A 16,641-nucleotide genomic window follows, 5' to 3' on the forward strand; every position below is an offset into this window, starting at 1 on the left:
GACAGGGCTAGGATTTATATTTATGTTTTCTTTATATTTCTGTCATTGTACAATAAAGACTGGTGCCGACCAGCTTGTACTTGCATCCAGACTGGTGTGCTGCTTCCCTGCTGCTGTGTGTGTGTGTGTAAGGAAGGAGTCCTCTACCCAGGAGAGGGACCCCCTAACCTAACTGTGTCACAATATGGTGGAGAATGCGTGCACCACACACACTGAAGTTGCAGCAAGAGGAAAACCTTCCGTTTAAAAATTAAAGGGACAGACACCCAATTTGTGAGTGTGGAAATAACGCTGTGTCCTTGGAGTCCCATAGAGGAGGCGTCAGCCCATGCTCAGAGAGGCAAGGTTCAGCTTCCAACCTACACCCCAGGACAAAATGGAGGACATTATTAAAGCCCTGCTCCAAGCTACAGCAGCTCAGCAGGAATCTACCAGAGCTCTGCAGGAATCTACCAGAGCTCTGCAGGAATCCACCAGGGTGCAACTGTCGGCCTTGGAGACAGCCCAGGGGCAACAACAGCTTGCCATCGAGGAAACCCGCCGGGCCTTAGCGGAAAACAGCCAGGCCATAAAAGAGGTGGTACAGCACCTGATCGCCCGGCCCAGAGATGTTGGTACTGGTCCTCCCACCACCACTCACTCCGTACGAGCCAGTCATTTCCTCCAGAAGATGACTTCCGGCGATGATGTGGAGGCCTATCTCACCGCATTTGAAAGAACGGCCGAAAGGGAGAGTTGGCCCAAGGAGCAGTGGGTAAGTCTGGTGGCACCTTTTTTGTCTGGGGAGCCACAAAAGGCCTATTTCGACTTATGCCTGGCTGATGCCAAGGACTATAAAAAACTAAAACAGGAGATCCTAACTCGCTTGGGAGTCACCACCTTTGTTCGTGCCCAACGGGTCCACATCTGGGAGTTCCATATGGACAAGCCTCCACGTTCACAGATGCATGACCTCGTCCATCTGTCCTCAAAATGGCTACAGCCCGAGACGCTGACGGGACCACAGATCGTGGAAAGGGTCGTGATGGACCGGTACCTGCGATCGTTACCTGCGACTCTGCACAAGTGGGTGAGCCATGCAGACCCTAAGTCCGCGGACCAGTTGGTCGAGCTGGTGGAGAGGTACGTGGCGGCTGAGGAGCTGATGAGTATGCCCCACCGAGCCCCGATGGCGCACCGGCGAACTCCCACAGACACTGGTAAGACTGTTCCAGGGGAGAAGGGTCCTGGGCGGTGGAATGTACCTAAGACTGAGGGTGTAGAACCTGGAGACAGGCCTGCCAGGCCGGGAAGGTTCTTGCCCCGTAAACGACTAGACATTAATATGACTCTGTGTTTCCGATGTGGTGGCTTCGGCCATATTGCCGCTAATTGTGCACTTACAACTGAACCTATGCAATGTGATACTGCTCATATCTACCGCAGGGGGTCTTTCTTTGCACAGATAGCCTGTAGGGCTGACCGGCAGGCTGTGACTGATAAGCACATGTGTGTACTCACTGTAGATGGCAACTGAGTAGAGGCACTGTTAGACTCTGGTAGCTTGGTGACACTTATAAAAGCTGAGCTGGTGAACCCCTTGCGGCGTGAGGGGAAAACTGTTGGTGTGACCTGCATACATGGGGATACTCGATATTATGTTACTGCCGAGGTGAACATCGAGACACCATGTGGTTCTGCTATAGTTTCTGTAGGTTTGGTACATGGTCTGATGTACAATGCAATATTGGGGAGAGACTTTGCTCACTTGTGGAAGTTGTGGGAAAGCCGTTTTGTTCCAGAGGTGAACAACCCCGATCCATTTGAGAAGGTTGTCGATGTAGTGGAGGAGGGAGTTTCTTCTGAGTCAGAGTTATTCCCTTTTTCTACTATGATTGGCGAACTAGAGAATGCGGAGCGTGACGGTGGCCCGCCAACTGGTGTGCCTCCCATTGAGGTGGGAAGTGTTGTTGGGCCAGGTGATCGTCTGCCTGATTTAGAGGTCAGAAGAGAGGTCTTTGCCGTGGAGCAGTTGAATGACCCTACTTTGGTAAAAGCCAGGGAGAATGTAAAAGTAGTTGATGGTAAACCCGTAGACCCTGATAGTCCTTTGTCCTATCCCCACATGGCAATGTGGCAGGATTTGTTATATCAGGTGACTAAGAAGGGGGAAGATGTTGTGGAACAACTAATAGTTCCCAAAGCCTACAGAAGAACAGTGTTGGATCTGGCCCATGGTCATATAACGGCAGGCCATCTAGGGGTAGAGAAAACCACTGAGCGAATAATGCAGAGGTTTTTCTGGCCCGGGCTTCATAAAGAGGTATCTGACTTTTGCGCATCCTGCCCTGAGTGTCAGTATCATGCTCCCAGGCCACATTTTAAGGGTCCACTAGTTCCATTGCCTATCATAGAGGTGCCGTTTGAAAGAATAGCGATGGATTTGGTTGGACCCTTAATGAAGGCTGCCAGGGGACACCAGTATATTCTGGTCATAATGGATTATGCTACCAGGTACCCGGAAGCGATCCCGTTGCGCAATACGTCAACCAAGACCATTGCCAGAGAGCTAGTTCATGTCTTTAGCAGGCTGGGTATACCTAATGAGATACTAACTGACCAGGGTACACCGTTTATGTCCAAAGTCATGAAAGAGTTATGCCGCCTGTTCAAAATCGAACAGTTAAGAACTTCGGTTTATCACCCCCAAACCGATGGGCTGGTCGAGAGGTTTAACAAGACGTTAAAACACATGCTTAGGAAAGTGGTCGACAAGGATGGTAGGGATTGGGACTACTTATTGCCGTATTTATTGTTGGCCATAAGAGAAGTTCCCCAGTCCTCCACCGGGTTTTCACCCTTCGACTTGTTGTATGGGAGACACCCAAGGGGGTTACTAGACATTGCCAAAGAGACATGGGAGGGGCAGTCTAGTCCTTACAAAACAGTGATTGAGTATGTTTCTCAAATGCAGGAGAGAATTGCTGCGGTAGTGCCGATAGTGAGAGAGCACCTGGAACAGGCTCAACAGACACAGCAGAGGGTATACAACCGCAATGCTCGGTTACACAGCTTCGCTCCTGGGGACAGAGTGTTAGTATTGGTTCCCACTGTGGAAAATAAACTTTTGGCTAAATGGCAAGGGCCCTTTGAAATCTTAGAAAGAGTGGGGCAGGTCAATTACAAAGTTTACCAGCCGGGGAAAAGAAAGCCGGAACAGATATACCATATAAATCTGTTAAAGCCCTGGAAAGATAGAACGGTACTGTCGGCCGTCCGAGACCCTCCAGTAAGTCCAGGGCCCTTAGTTCCCAAAGTGACAGTGGCAAAAACCCTGTCGGCAATTCAACAACAAGAGGTCAAGGAGTTTCTGATTAGAAATAGGGTGCTGTTCTCTGACGTACCTGGGAAAACCTCGGTCATTAAACATGACATCATCACTGACCCAGGGGTTAAAGTTAATCTAAAGCCCTATAGGTTACCAGAAGCACAAAGAGAATCGGTGTCGAAAGAAATTAAAAATATGCTAGAGTTAGGGGTTATTGAAGAATCACATAGTGAATGGTCAAGTCCCATTGTGTTGATTCCAAAGCCCGACGGGAGTGTGCGTTTCTGCAATGACTTCCGAAAGTTGAACAGTGTTTCAAAATTCGATGCCTACCCGATGCCAAGAGTGGATGAACTGATTGAGAGACTAGGGACGGCAAGGTATTTAACCACTCTTGACCTAACCAAAGGGTATTGGCAAGTACCGTTAACCGAGAGCGCCAAACAAAAGACAGCTTTTTCAGCGCCAGAGGGCTTGTTTCAGTACAAGATGTTGCCCTTCGGGCTACATGGGGCACCTGCTACCTTCCAAAGAATGATGGACAGGATTCTAAGGCCCCATAGACGGTATGCGGCTGCTTATCTGGATGACGTGGTCGTTCATAGTCCTGATTGGCAGTCTCACTTAACCAGGGTACAAGCAGTGTTGGACTCCATCTATAAGGCAGGTTTGACAGCCAACCCAAAAAAGTGTTGTCTAGGCATGGAGGAAGTAAAATATCTGGGATACACCATTGGCAGAGGCCTGATAAAGCCTCAGCTCAATAAAGTTGATGCCATACAAAACTGGCCACGGCCTCTGAATAAGAAGCAGGTGAGAGCCTTCTTGGGAATTACGGGGTACTACAGGAGGTTTATACCCAACTTTGCCACCATGGCAGTCCCACTGACTGACCTGACCAAAGGCAAACAAAAAGTCATGGTAGAATGGAGTCCTGAGGCAGAGAAAGCTTTTCAGGAGTTGAAAGTAGCGTTGTGTTCCCAACCAGTCCTGATGAATCCTAATTTTGAAAGGGAATTCATAGTACAAACCGATGCATCAGAAGTAGGTATAGGAGCGGTCCTGTCCCAGAACAAGGAGGGTGAGGAACACCCTATTTTCTATCTAAGTAGAAAGTTGAATGTACATGAGAGAAACTATGCCACAGTGGAGAAGGAGGCGTTGGCCATAAAGTGGGCGTTAGAGGCTCTCAGGTACTACTTGGTCAGAAGAAAGTTAAAATTGATCACTGACCATGCCCCTCTGAAGTGGATGTCTGAAAATAAGGACAGTAATGTGAGAATTACAAGATGGTTCTTGGCGTTACAAGCTTTTACATTTTCAGTGGAACACAGGCCAGGAAGCCAGCTGGCCAATGCTGACGCGTTGTCACGCGTTCATTGTTTGGGGGCTTCAGTTGTTCCGCCCCACAGGTCGAAACAAAGGGGGGGGATATGTGATAGGATCACTGGTAAAGTGGTCTGTGGCAGGTACATTTGTCCCAGATTCCTGTCTTTTGTGTTTTAAATCCCCAGGAGAAAGTCTGCAGTGTAGCAGGCTTGAGTTTCGGCTTTTTGAAAAGCCGGTTTGGGACCTGGGGGTTGTGGGTGAGAGGAGAGGGAGGGCTCCACCCATGGCAACTCCAGGTTTTGGTTCTCGCAGCCTGGTAACAGGCTTGATTGGGTTCCCACCTGAGAGTGGCCAATATAAGCCTAGTGTGTTGAGGGCTGATTGTCTCACCTGGGAGAGCAGGCAGGGAGTTTGCTCAGAGACACTTGGAAACCTAACTGTGAGTGTTGTGCTGTGCTTTTGTTACTGGCGAGGGCATTAGGCCCTGCCAGGTTCTGGTAGTGAGGGAACTACCTGTGAAGTTAGTGCCCCGACAGGGCTAGGATTTATATTTATGTTTTCTTTATATTTCTGTCATTGTACAATAAAGACTGGTGCCGACCAGCTTGTACTTGCATCCAGACTGGTGTGCTGCTTCCCTGCTGCTGTGTGTGTGTGTGTGTGTAAGGAAGGAGTCCTCTACCCAGGAGAGGGACCCCCTAACCTAACTGTGTCACATAGTGTATTGGGACAGCGGGCCATTCCGCCAGAGGAAGGTAAGCAGGAGATATCTGTGATACTAGTGTATTGGGACAGCGGGCCATTCCGCCAGAGGAAGGTAAGTAGGAGATATCTGTGATACTAGTGTATGGGGACAGTGGGCCATTCCACCATAGGAAGGTAAGCAGGAGATATCTGTGATACTAGTGTATGGGGACAGTGGGCCATTCCGCCAGAATAAGGTAAGCAGGAGATATCTGTGATACTAGTGTATGGGGACAGTGGGCCATTCCGCCAGAGGAAGGCAAGCAGGAGATATCTGTGATACTAGTGTATTGGGACAGCGGGCCATGCCGCCAGAGGAAGGTAAGCAGGAGATATCTGTGATACTAGTGTATTGGGACAGTGGGCCATTCCGCCAGAGGAAGGCAAGTAGGAGATATCTGTGATACTAGTGTATTGGGACAGCGGGCCATTCCCCCAGAGGAAGGTAAGCAGGAGATATCTGTGATACTAGTGTATGGGGACAGTGGGCCATTTCGCCAGAGGAAGGTAAGCAGGAGATATCTGTGATACTAGTGTATTGGGTCAGCGGGCCATTCCGCCAGAGGAAGGTAAGCAGGAGATATCTGTGATACTAGTGTATGGGGACAGTGGGCCATTCCGCCAGAATAAGGTAAGCAGGAGATATCTGTGATACTAGTGTATGGGGACAGTGGTCCATTCCGCCAGAGGAAGGTAAGCAGGAGATATCTGTGATACTAGTGTTTTGGGACAGCGGGCCATTCCGCCAGAGGAAGGTAAGCAGGAGATATCTGTGATACTAGTGTATGGGGACAGTGGGCCATTCCGCCAGAATAAGGTAAGCAGGAGATATCTGTGATACTAGTGTATGGGGACAGTGTGCCATTCTGCCAGAGGAAGGTAAGCAGGAGATATCTGTGATACTAGTGTATGGGGACAGTGGGCCATTCTGCCAGAATAAGGTAAGCAGGAGATATCTGTGATACTAGTGTATTGGGACAGCGGGCCATTCTGCCAGAGGAAGGTAAGCAGGAGATATCTGTGATACTAGTGTATGGGGACAGTGGGCCATTCCGCCAGAGAAAGGTAAGCAGGAGATACAGTATCTGTGATTTCTCCTGCTTTACCTTCATGATGAATGGCCTGATAACTTTTTTTTGATAACTTAATTTTCACCTGCTTTTGTAAATATTAAGTGATGAGGAATAGACCCCCCCATATGTTATAACGAAACTGGTAAACTAAACATAGGAGGCTGCTTAACTAAGCAAAGGTTGTTTTAATGAATAGTATTTAAACAGGAGCCCAAACTATTGTTTTGACGTATGTCCTGACATTTTTGAGATGTGTCCGGTTTTCCCTTAAGTCTGTAACATTGGTGCTTTGCAGTGGGAAAAAGCTCACCATCAAAGGGTTGGCAAAGTCTGGCATTTGTCCAATCAGGAGCCCTGCCAACGTACACACCAACATCAGGACCAAACAGATTGCCAAGATGGGTAGTGGCCAGTCAGTTATCAGCTGAGAGTAACTGTAAGTAAATCACAATTATATGAATTATTTATTTGAATTTCTAACTTAGGTAAAGTAGCAGCATAATAGTTATTGTTCCCATGAGCAATTTACATTTATTCAGTTTACTTTTATTATAAATAGTGCGGTGAGAATGTTAGCATAATGTCTACATGTAGTACCACATATGGGTTTAGAAATAAAAAAGTGCACTTATGGTTAGGGGCAAAGCGAAAAAGAGGAAGTGACTTTGTGCCTGATTCAGATGGGGGCACAATGTGATATATTTACACAGTTGAACGATTATCGTCCGACTGCACATGCATCATGGTTGAACTGCACAAGTGCCAAGGTATCTTAGCGATACCGCTTGCAGTCAGGATTTCTTTGCAAAGTGATTGACATTCAGGGGCCGCTTTGGGGACGTTATGGGGCATGGCAGCAAAAATGCAGGCGTGTCGCGGACATTTTTGGTGCCGCGTCTCAGCATACTACTGTGATCTTGTATGCAGAAAACATGCCGCCAGTGTCCCAGTTCCTGCGTCAATAGTGCACGACCATAGGGTTACTCCATCATCAAAAGATCCTGGACCACCGCTGCGTGTTTGTATGCACTTGCTTAGATCTGCGGAGCTGCTGGTGGGCATCTCAATACATTTCCAGTCGGCTCCATGCATTAGCGTATATTCATATGGGATCGCAGCTGCGATTGCATTAGCGTACAGTGGGCCTGATTCAGAGCCGGATGCTCTGACAAGAGTGCTCGCTCTGAATCAGGGCCGTCCTACCTATTATTGGAGCAGCCTCCTGGCCGCTCGCATAGCTGTTGGTGACCACCCACAGCTTATGCGAGCGGCCAAAAAGATGGTCGCGATAGTCAAGACCATTGCGACCATCGGGCTTGCGACGAGACCCTGCGGTAGAGTCTCGCTGCCGCAAGCCCAGGAGTGCTTTTGGCTCTATCAGAGCCAAAAGCACTCCCACTGACATCACTAGTGATGTCAGTGGGGCCGGCCCCAGACGGTAGGCGTTCCCATGGGAACGCTTCCGTCTGGGCAGCAACGCCCACAGCACGCCCACCAAAGGTGGCGTGCTGTCATTCACCATCGACAGCACGCCCCCTTTGGTGCGAGACCCATAGCGACGGCTTGGCCGTCGCTATTCGGGTCTCGCGCATGCGCACGACGGAGCTCCCTCCGTCGTGCGCATGCGCACTAGGGCACCATCGACCCGCTTGCGAGCGCTCAGCGACACGGCCATGAGACAGACTTTTTTTGCGCTCATTACAGGCCACCTCCCAGGAACGCCCATCACTCTGCTGCCCAATATCTGATCCTGTCCTTCCCCAGTTGCAACAGTATCTTTGTGCGTGCACTCCATGTAACACGTGCGCCGTAGTGGATCTCTGAACTCTTCAAGCATGGGAAATAATGCCGGAACTACGTGACCATCAGCATTGCGTGCGGATTGCGTGCGCCTCTGGCTCAGGCCCTTCATTTCTTTCAAAATTTCACAAAAATCTTTTGTAAAATGAAAGTATATTATACATTGTATACATTTGTATTTGGGCATATAAGTAGGAATGCTCTGTTATATATTTAGATTTGAACGTGTGTCATTTCATTTGTGATCTGAACTTCTAATTGATCTATTCATGATGGAGCTTACATTAATGTTAAGTTACACTTAACAATAGCGGTGTTTAGGTATACAAGTTTGAATAAATATATAATATTGCAATTTGCTATACACAATGACACCTAGGATTATATTGGACATACAAACACATACATATATATTATTATTACTTATAAATCGTCATCTTGAAGGAGGACTAATACTGTCGAAACGCGTCAGTGGTGGATAGGAGCTACACTGTTATCGGACAGGCTGAACATCAGAGAATACTATTAAGCTTGTGATATGCCTGTTTATTACTCTTTTCTGGTACGCAGTACGGCTCACCGTTTTTAATGCACGTGTTGTTTAGGTGTATGGTGATTAAAGGATTTTATGCTATGAGAAGCATCTTTTCTGTTCTTTTTGAGGTTCAAGATTTACTACATTGGCTCAGAAAGACCATGGCTGGCGAATACTTCACTAAAACTGGATTTTTTTATTTATGAAATTGAGACTTTGGGAAATTAATTACTCCTGTATGGTACTATTCCTTTACCTATTTATCTTTGTTCATGTTTTCCCAATAAGGAGCGCATGTCCTATTCTGTTTATACTCTGATGGAGTTGCTTCACTGTCACAATATTATAATAGAACCAATAAGAAGACTAGACTTTAAGCTTTCAATCAACTTGCTCAGGAATTATCTGCCCGCATCACACACAAGATCAACTGCAGTCAGAAAACCAACTGCCCCTGTCTGAAAACTTCTGCAGAAATATTCAGTACTTCCACCTTTTTCTGTAAAAAAGAAGATTAAAAAAAACCTGCAGGCAATATTTAAACTTAAAGCCTCATACTTATGCCACTGAGCATGTCTGTATTGCATTTGTAAAATTTTGCTAGAACTTTATGCTTTAGAGACTCATTGGATAGATTTCTGCAGGCCATGGTATCAGGATTCAGAGCATATTACCACAGTTATTGCTCTACGTACTTTAACTCATTGGAGGGGTTCTGCAGAGAATTGTTGCTCTATGTACATTCTGCAAGATGTGGTGTTTAACAGTGGATTATTCTTCTGAGTTACAATGGGGGGCAATTCTACTTTGGTGGTTTGATTCCTGTTACCAACAATATAGAATAGGCTTTTCAGATGCAGTTAAAAGATGCCTTAACCAATTTTCCAATTGACAGCCACATTATTACTATTATTATTTTTATTATTATCCTTTATTTGGATGGCGCCACAGGGGTTCCAGAGCGCCTTACAAAGAACATAAAAAAACAGAGACTTACAGTACAAAACATTGTAGGACAAGGACGTGGTTTATAAATGCAATAGTGATCATAATACTCAAATAAGCAGCAGGGTGATCAAAATCAAGGATTAGGTGCCATTGTATGGAGTAGATGATAGTATAAGTAAAGGATACAAAGGACATGATGGAAGAGGGCCCTGCTTGTGAGAGTTTACATTCTAAATGGGAGGAGAAGATATACAGGGGTGACACGAATGGAGGAGACAGTGAAATGGGGGCAAAGATTTGGATTAGCCTGCAAGGAACTCATTGCTGACTTTTGCGAGGGCAGTTTCAGTGGAGTGGAGAGGACGAAAGCCAGACTGAAATAGGTCAGACAGGAAGTGAGAGGAAAGCAAGGCAGTTGTATACAGTACGCTCAAGGAGTTTGGCGCCATATGGGAGGACAGAGATGGGGCGGTATTTAGAGAGAGTGTTAGGATCCTTGGTGGGTTTGTAAGAATCGGGAAACAAGGGCATGTTTGAATGCAGAGAGGATGAGAGTAAGAGATTGAAGAGATGTCCAGAATGTGAACTGGCAACAGTTGGAGGCGGGAGGTTATGGGATCATGGGGGGAGATGTAAGGGGGGTTTGGAATTGATAGTGTCAAAGATACAATGGGGTTTGGAGGACTGGGAAGAGATAAGGAAATCTGCATTGGAGCACTACTTCCTCCACTGTCGCTCGCCAGTTTGTGAACCTCAGCCCTCAAGGCTGCATCTCTGCAATTAACATTTCGGCTCTCCAGCTGCACCCAGCAGTCCAGCTGCACCTTGGTTTTCGTACTCACATCTCGGCCCTCAAGGCCGCATCTCTGCCGGAACCTCGGCTCTCAAAGCCACATCTCAGACTGTATACATATCAGCTGTTCAAGCTGCACCTCGGCTTTTAAAATCAATATCTGGCCCTCTAGGTCACATAGTTGTCGGACTATAAGTTCTTTAGCCACACTCTGTCAACTCCTCCCTTGCATATCTCACTCCCTTCTGAGGTCCTACAATCTGTTGATGCCTTCTTCCAAGCCTTAAGTCTCCTCCCAGATAAAGCTGCTATGGCTGAGGGAAATCTGTGGTCTATTAAACAAGGGCGGAAAGCAGCGGCGGATTATTGTACCGAGTTCCGTAAATGGTCTGTAGATAGCGGATGGAATGACCCTGCGCTACCTAGTCAATTCTGTCTCGGTCTGTCTGAACAAATCAAGGATATCCTGTTCCAACATCCGATGCCTGAGACTCTGGATAATCTTATGTATCTCACTATCCGCATTGACTGCTGCATAAGGTGAACGTAGGGTTGAGAAGGACTTTTCAGCTTTGTCCCCTCAGTCTCCAGCATGGGATTCCTCGACAGAGCAAGGAGAACCCATGCAGATAGGGGCATTTTGCCTGTCCACAGAAGAAAAGCTCAGGAGATGGTCCCTAGGTCTCTGTCTATACTGTGGAGGTAAAGGTCACACTGCCAGCTCCTGCCCACCAAAGTTAGGAAAATCTGCCGGGAGAACTACATGTAGGCCTAGCATTTGTTTCTTTCAAAACTTCTTTCCTTGTACCTGCCCTTATCCAGGTATTTGGAAAGGAAATAGTTACTACTGGATAGTGGTGCGGCTGGAAATGTTATGGACATTTCCTTCTTTAAGACTCTAGGAATACCATCTGAAGTTCTTACGTCCTCCATCTCCATCTGTGGGCTTGATGGTAGTTCATTATCCAGTGGTGTTATTAATTCTCAGATCCCGTCCATCTGTCTCACAGTGTGAGCTTTACATACTGAGTCCATCTCCTTTTTCCTGCTACTTTGTCCCTTGGCTCTGATTGTCCTCAGTTTACTATGGCTCAAAAACCACAACCCGATTCTTGACTGGAACTCGGGTGAGATCGTCCGATGGGGTTCTGATTGCATATGTAGGTGTCTTTTTCTAACAGTCCGGACAGTACAACTTAATCCATCATCTGCTTCTTCGGAATTGCCTGTCTCATACTATGATTTCCTCAATGTTTTTTCCAAGAAGAAAACTGAAAACTGATTTGGTTCCTGATGCTAAGCTACCCAGAGGTAGATTATACGCTTTATCTATTCCAGAGAGTAAGGCTGTGAATTAATATATCCAGGAAGCGTTAGCCAAGGGCTTCATTCGTCCATCCAAGTCACCAGTTGGCACAGGTTTTTTTTTTTATGGAAAAGAAAAACAGGTATTGATTTTCGAGGCCTCAACAAAATCACTGTCAAGAATTCTTACCCTTTACCATTGATCTCTGTCTCTTCGACCAGTTTAGAGAAGCAACTATCTTTTCTAAAATAGATATTAGGGGAGCGTACAACCTGGTCCATATCAGAAAGGGTGACGAGTGGAAAACGGCATTCAATACACACTCTGGACATTATGAGAATTTGTTAGTGCCATTTGGTCTCACCAATCCCCCGGCAGTCTTTCAGGATCTTATTAATGATGTTCTTTGGGCAAATTTGCTGTAGTATACTTTGATGAAATACTGATTTATTCCCAGTCACTGGATCAATACCGTAATCATGCCAGATCGGTACTACAGGGACTGCGTGAGAACCATCTTTGAGACAAACTCAAGAAATGTGAATTTGAAGTTGAACAGGTCTCCTTTCCGGGTTATATCATCACTTCTAGTGGATTTTCCATTGATTCTAGCAAAGTGAAGGCAGTGTTGAATTGGGTCTGGCCAATGACTCAAGGCAATCCAACGTTTTCTCGGATTCATGAATTATTATCGGAGGTTCATCAAATCCTTCTCCGGTATCGTGGCACCAATAGTGGAGCTGACTACAAAAGGAGCTGATACAGTTAATTAGTCCACACAAGCTATCCAGGCTTTTGACAACCTGAAGACCGCTTTCACCCTTGCTCCTGTCCTTCGACATCCAAATCCTGAGTTTCCATTGTTGTGGAGGTGGACACTTCTGAGGTTGGTGTTGGAGCCATTTTATCTCAGAAGGATCCTCAGGACAACAAATTGCATCCCTGTGCTTTCTATTCCAGGAAATTTGTCGTCGCCAAGAAACATTATGATGTGGGTAATTGTGAATTACTTGCTATTAAATTTGGTGTTCGAGGATTGGAGACACTGGCTGGAGGGGGCCAAACAACAGATCACTGTCCTGACAGATAATAAAAATTTGTCATGCATTGAGACAGCTAGGAGATTAAACTCCAGGCAAGCTCGTTGGGCATTATTCTTTACACGTTTTAATTATGTAAATTCCTTTCGGCCCGGATTTAAAAACATTAAAGCTGACACTCTCTCTCGAAGTTTTTCTCCGATTCAGCAGTCTACTGCCTCTGATGACCCATTATTCCTAGTTCTCAGATACATGTAGCTCTACATGTAGCTCTACCCGCTGATGCCCTTCTATCTTTTCAATCGCAAGCTCCATCTGGGAAACCACCAGAACTATTATTTGTTCCCAAAAGACTCAGAAGCAGCTCTGGCAGATTTTCATTCCAGTAAAGTAGCAGGTCACCCGGGTATTTGCAAGACTCTTGAATTACTCTCCCATTCTGTATTGTGGCCATCCTTTTCCAAGATGTTTGTGAGTTTGTTTTGGCCTGCGACATTTGTGCCAGGCACAAGACTGCTCAGGTCGCTCCCACTGGCCTTCTACTGCCACTCTCAGTGTTTTCTAAATCCTGACCCATATTGCTATGGATTTTGTTGTGGAACTTCCTCCTTCCTCACGATGTACTGTCATTTGGACTGTGGTGGTTCGATTTAGTCAAATATCAGATTTCATTCCGTTAACCAAACTCCCCATTGCTAAGGAGCTGTCAACTCTATTTCTCCAACATATTTTCTGACTCCATGAATTACTGCTGGACATTGTTTCGGACCGAGTGACAGAGGACCTCATTCAGAGGCGCTCGCAAAATGCGAGCGCTCGCTCTGAATGAGGGTGACCGCATCCACTTTTCGACCCGGCCTCCTGGCCGCTCGCTTGGCTGTGGGTTACCACCCACAGCTTTAGCGAGCGGCCAGGTTGATGGTCGCAATGGTCAAGACCATTGCGACCATCGGGGCTTGCGACGAGACCCTTGTGGTAGGGTCTCGTCTACCGCAAGCCCCAGTGAGCTTATGGCTCTATTAAAGCCAGACGCTCACCACTGACATCACGAGTGATGTCTGTGGGGCCGCCCCAAAACGGCAGACATTCCATCGGAAACTCCTCCGTTTGTGTAGCCACCCCCCCGCCCCACCTACAAAACGGGGCGTGCTGTCGATCACCATCGACAGCCGCCCCGTTTGTAGTGAGTCCCGGAGCAAGACAATTTCTCTCTCGCTCCGGGGCTTGCGCACAAGCAGTGCGGCCGCTGCGCGTGCGCAGGGCTCAACATCGACCCGCTTGCGAGTGCATAGGTGCTTGAGAGTGGGTCTGAATGAGACCCAGAGTTCATTGCTCACTTCTGTTCTTCTTTGGGCATCAGTCTTAGCTTATCCTCTGGCTACCATCCCCAATCCAATGGACAGACGGAGTAGGTTAACCAGTCTCTGGAACAGTATCCCTGATGTTTTGTTTCCAAATGCCATAACGACTGGGTCAGCCATTTACCTTTGGCCGAATTTGCATTTAATAATTCATGTCACTCTGCCTCCGCAGTCTCAACTTTCTTCTGTACCACAGGACTGCATCCCAGAGCGATTTCCTTTGAACCTAATGCCTCTTCGTTCTCTCGACTCCGCTCCGCCTGGAATAAGGTACACCATTGTCTCCTCAAAGCTTCCTTATGTTCCAAGCCACTGGCAGACAGACACCGGAAACTAAGTAATTTCAAAATTGGGGATTTGGTCTGGTTATTGGCTATAAACATCAGGCTCCATCAGCCTTCGCAGATGCTTGGTCTTACATATATTGGACCATTCTGGATCATTTATTGGGTTAATCCTGTCACCTTCCGGCTTAAACTGACCAGCACACTCAAAATGAATAATAAGCCAGTATTCTTCTCTAAGTTCAGATTTAAACGTCCTGGAAGACCATCTTCTGTGGTTCTGTGATTCTTCAACATCGGATTCAAATCCATCAAGTTCTTCAATTCATCAACAGTAATCTCAAACAGCTCTCAATCCAGCATCATCGGTCCCAATCCGATTCTGCCCATTCCTTCAGTATTATATATCCAGTCCCATTCCAACCTGCTGTTCAATAAAGACATTCTATTCCTGCCCTCGCCTTCGGGCCCATCATCCACTGCCGTATCTCTACCTCTCACATCTATACATGAGAAGTCCTGGCTCAAGCCACCTAAGTTCCATCACGCCTCTCAAATCTCCTCTTCAGCCTTCCACGTCTGTTCCAACCCAAACCAACCCTCAGACATGACACAGGGGAGATGAAAACAAGTTAGTCATGGTGTGGATGTGAGAAAAAGGGGGAGGAAGACCAGTATTAGGAATGGATGCTGAATGAGATAGAGACAGTGCAGTAGATTTGTAAAAATACAGGAGAAAGCACAGTGTGGGTAAATATGTATGCACAAAGACAATAGTTTATATTTAGGAAGAATAAATGTGGCGATTTTATGGGTGCAGAAATTAAATACTAAAATAGACAATGAGACATGATGAGATTATGTAAGAAAGCACACCTGGTCTTTCAGTCTTCACAACTCCCACCACCATATTAACTGAGTAACCAATGCTGATTGGAACTACCCAACTTACACCAGAAGAAAAAGATCTTCGGAGATCTCAGAGACTTTATATGTACTGCAGAGGGAAGTGGCATTTGCTAAGTTATTCTCCAAAGTGCCTGAGAAAGCCCAGCAGCTAGGTATCCTCATGGAGACTTAAATAAACAGTTCTCTGACTCTCTTAAGCAAATCTTGCTTCCAGTTACCACCCACATTTCTTCCACTGACATTTTGTAAACTACATGCAAATAGATTTCACATGCCTACATGTTATCCAAGTTCCCCTTAGCGGAATAGAACTACAAATCTAGATATTGGGGCAAATGACTCAAACCTTCTAAAGAGTGGAGAAGTTTGGCAATAGCAACCAATCAGCATCTGCCTATCATTTTATAGAATATACTTGATAGGTGCTAGCTAGAGGCTTATAGGGTTCTACTCTTTTTTAAGTTTTGATAAATGTCCCCCATTGACAGCTACTTACTATCAGCGAGTTCCGATTCTACTGCAGTAAATAAGGTGGTGCAATGACATTCAATAAAGCCTTGACCTTGATATTTGTCCTGCAAGTCAAAGGGGTATATTTACTAAAGTGTGTGTTTTTAGATTTGGAGATGTTGCCCATAGCAACCAATCAGATTCTACTTAACATCTATCTACCACCTTCTAGAAGATAATAGCTAGAATCTGATTGGTTGCTTTTGGCAACATCTCCACTTCTATAATACCACACTTTAGTAAATATACCCCAAAGATTTGTTTAGTCTGTCCAATCTGTTCATCATTCTCCTCAGCAATGTACACAGGGACTCACTATAACTGTAGACCATATTCCTATAATGCTCCACTGTATTCCTTTCCCCACGTTGCCTTCCACACTTGTCAGAAACTCCATCCAATACATCTCCTGTCTACACAGCTTCCCACAGATCATCATATCTGATAGAGATAATGCAATGTGGGTGCTGAAGTAGATTCCAGAATAGATCAGTTGGTTTCTTTTCTTGGTTTGATTTTGTCCCAAAATCTCTGAAGAAAAATACAGTTTGTGTCTGTTACAAGCATTTTGTTCCCTGATGGGGTCCAGTTATATTTCTTCAGTTTCTCCTTCCCATACAAGTGGCCCTGATGGTGAGGATCAACCAGGAGAAAATTACAGTAGATACTTAAATTGTTTTGTTTCTGACCACCAGGCTAATT

At 46.1% G+C, this 16,641-nt stretch overlaps 1 protein-coding gene across 1 annotated transcript in view; it reads right to left on the minus strand.

Annotated features, from left to right (window-relative positions):
* The window catches only part of LOC148478153 (protein dispatched homolog 2-like), a 108,509-nt gene that overhangs the window by 43,663 nt on the left and 48,205 nt on the right, over positions 1 to 16,641 (minus strand). Inside the window, exons 4-5 of the mRNA XM_088455858.1 lie at positions 6,764 to 6,887; positions 6,536 to 6,538 (exon numbers count right to left, since the gene is read on the minus strand). Coding sequence (XP_088311984.1) covers positions 6,536 to 6,538; positions 6,764 to 6,887 — 127 coding nt within the window. The remainder of the gene's footprint in view (positions 1 to 6,535; positions 6,539 to 6,763; positions 6,888 to 16,641) is intronic.

Source organism: Taudactylus pleione, unplaced genomic scaffold (genome assembly GCF_031769625.1).
Source record: "Taudactylus pleione unplaced genomic scaffold, aTauple2 ptg000674l, whole genome shotgun sequence".
Classification (NCBI taxonomy): Eukaryota; Metazoa; Chordata; class Amphibia; order Anura; family Myobatrachidae; genus Taudactylus; species Taudactylus pleione.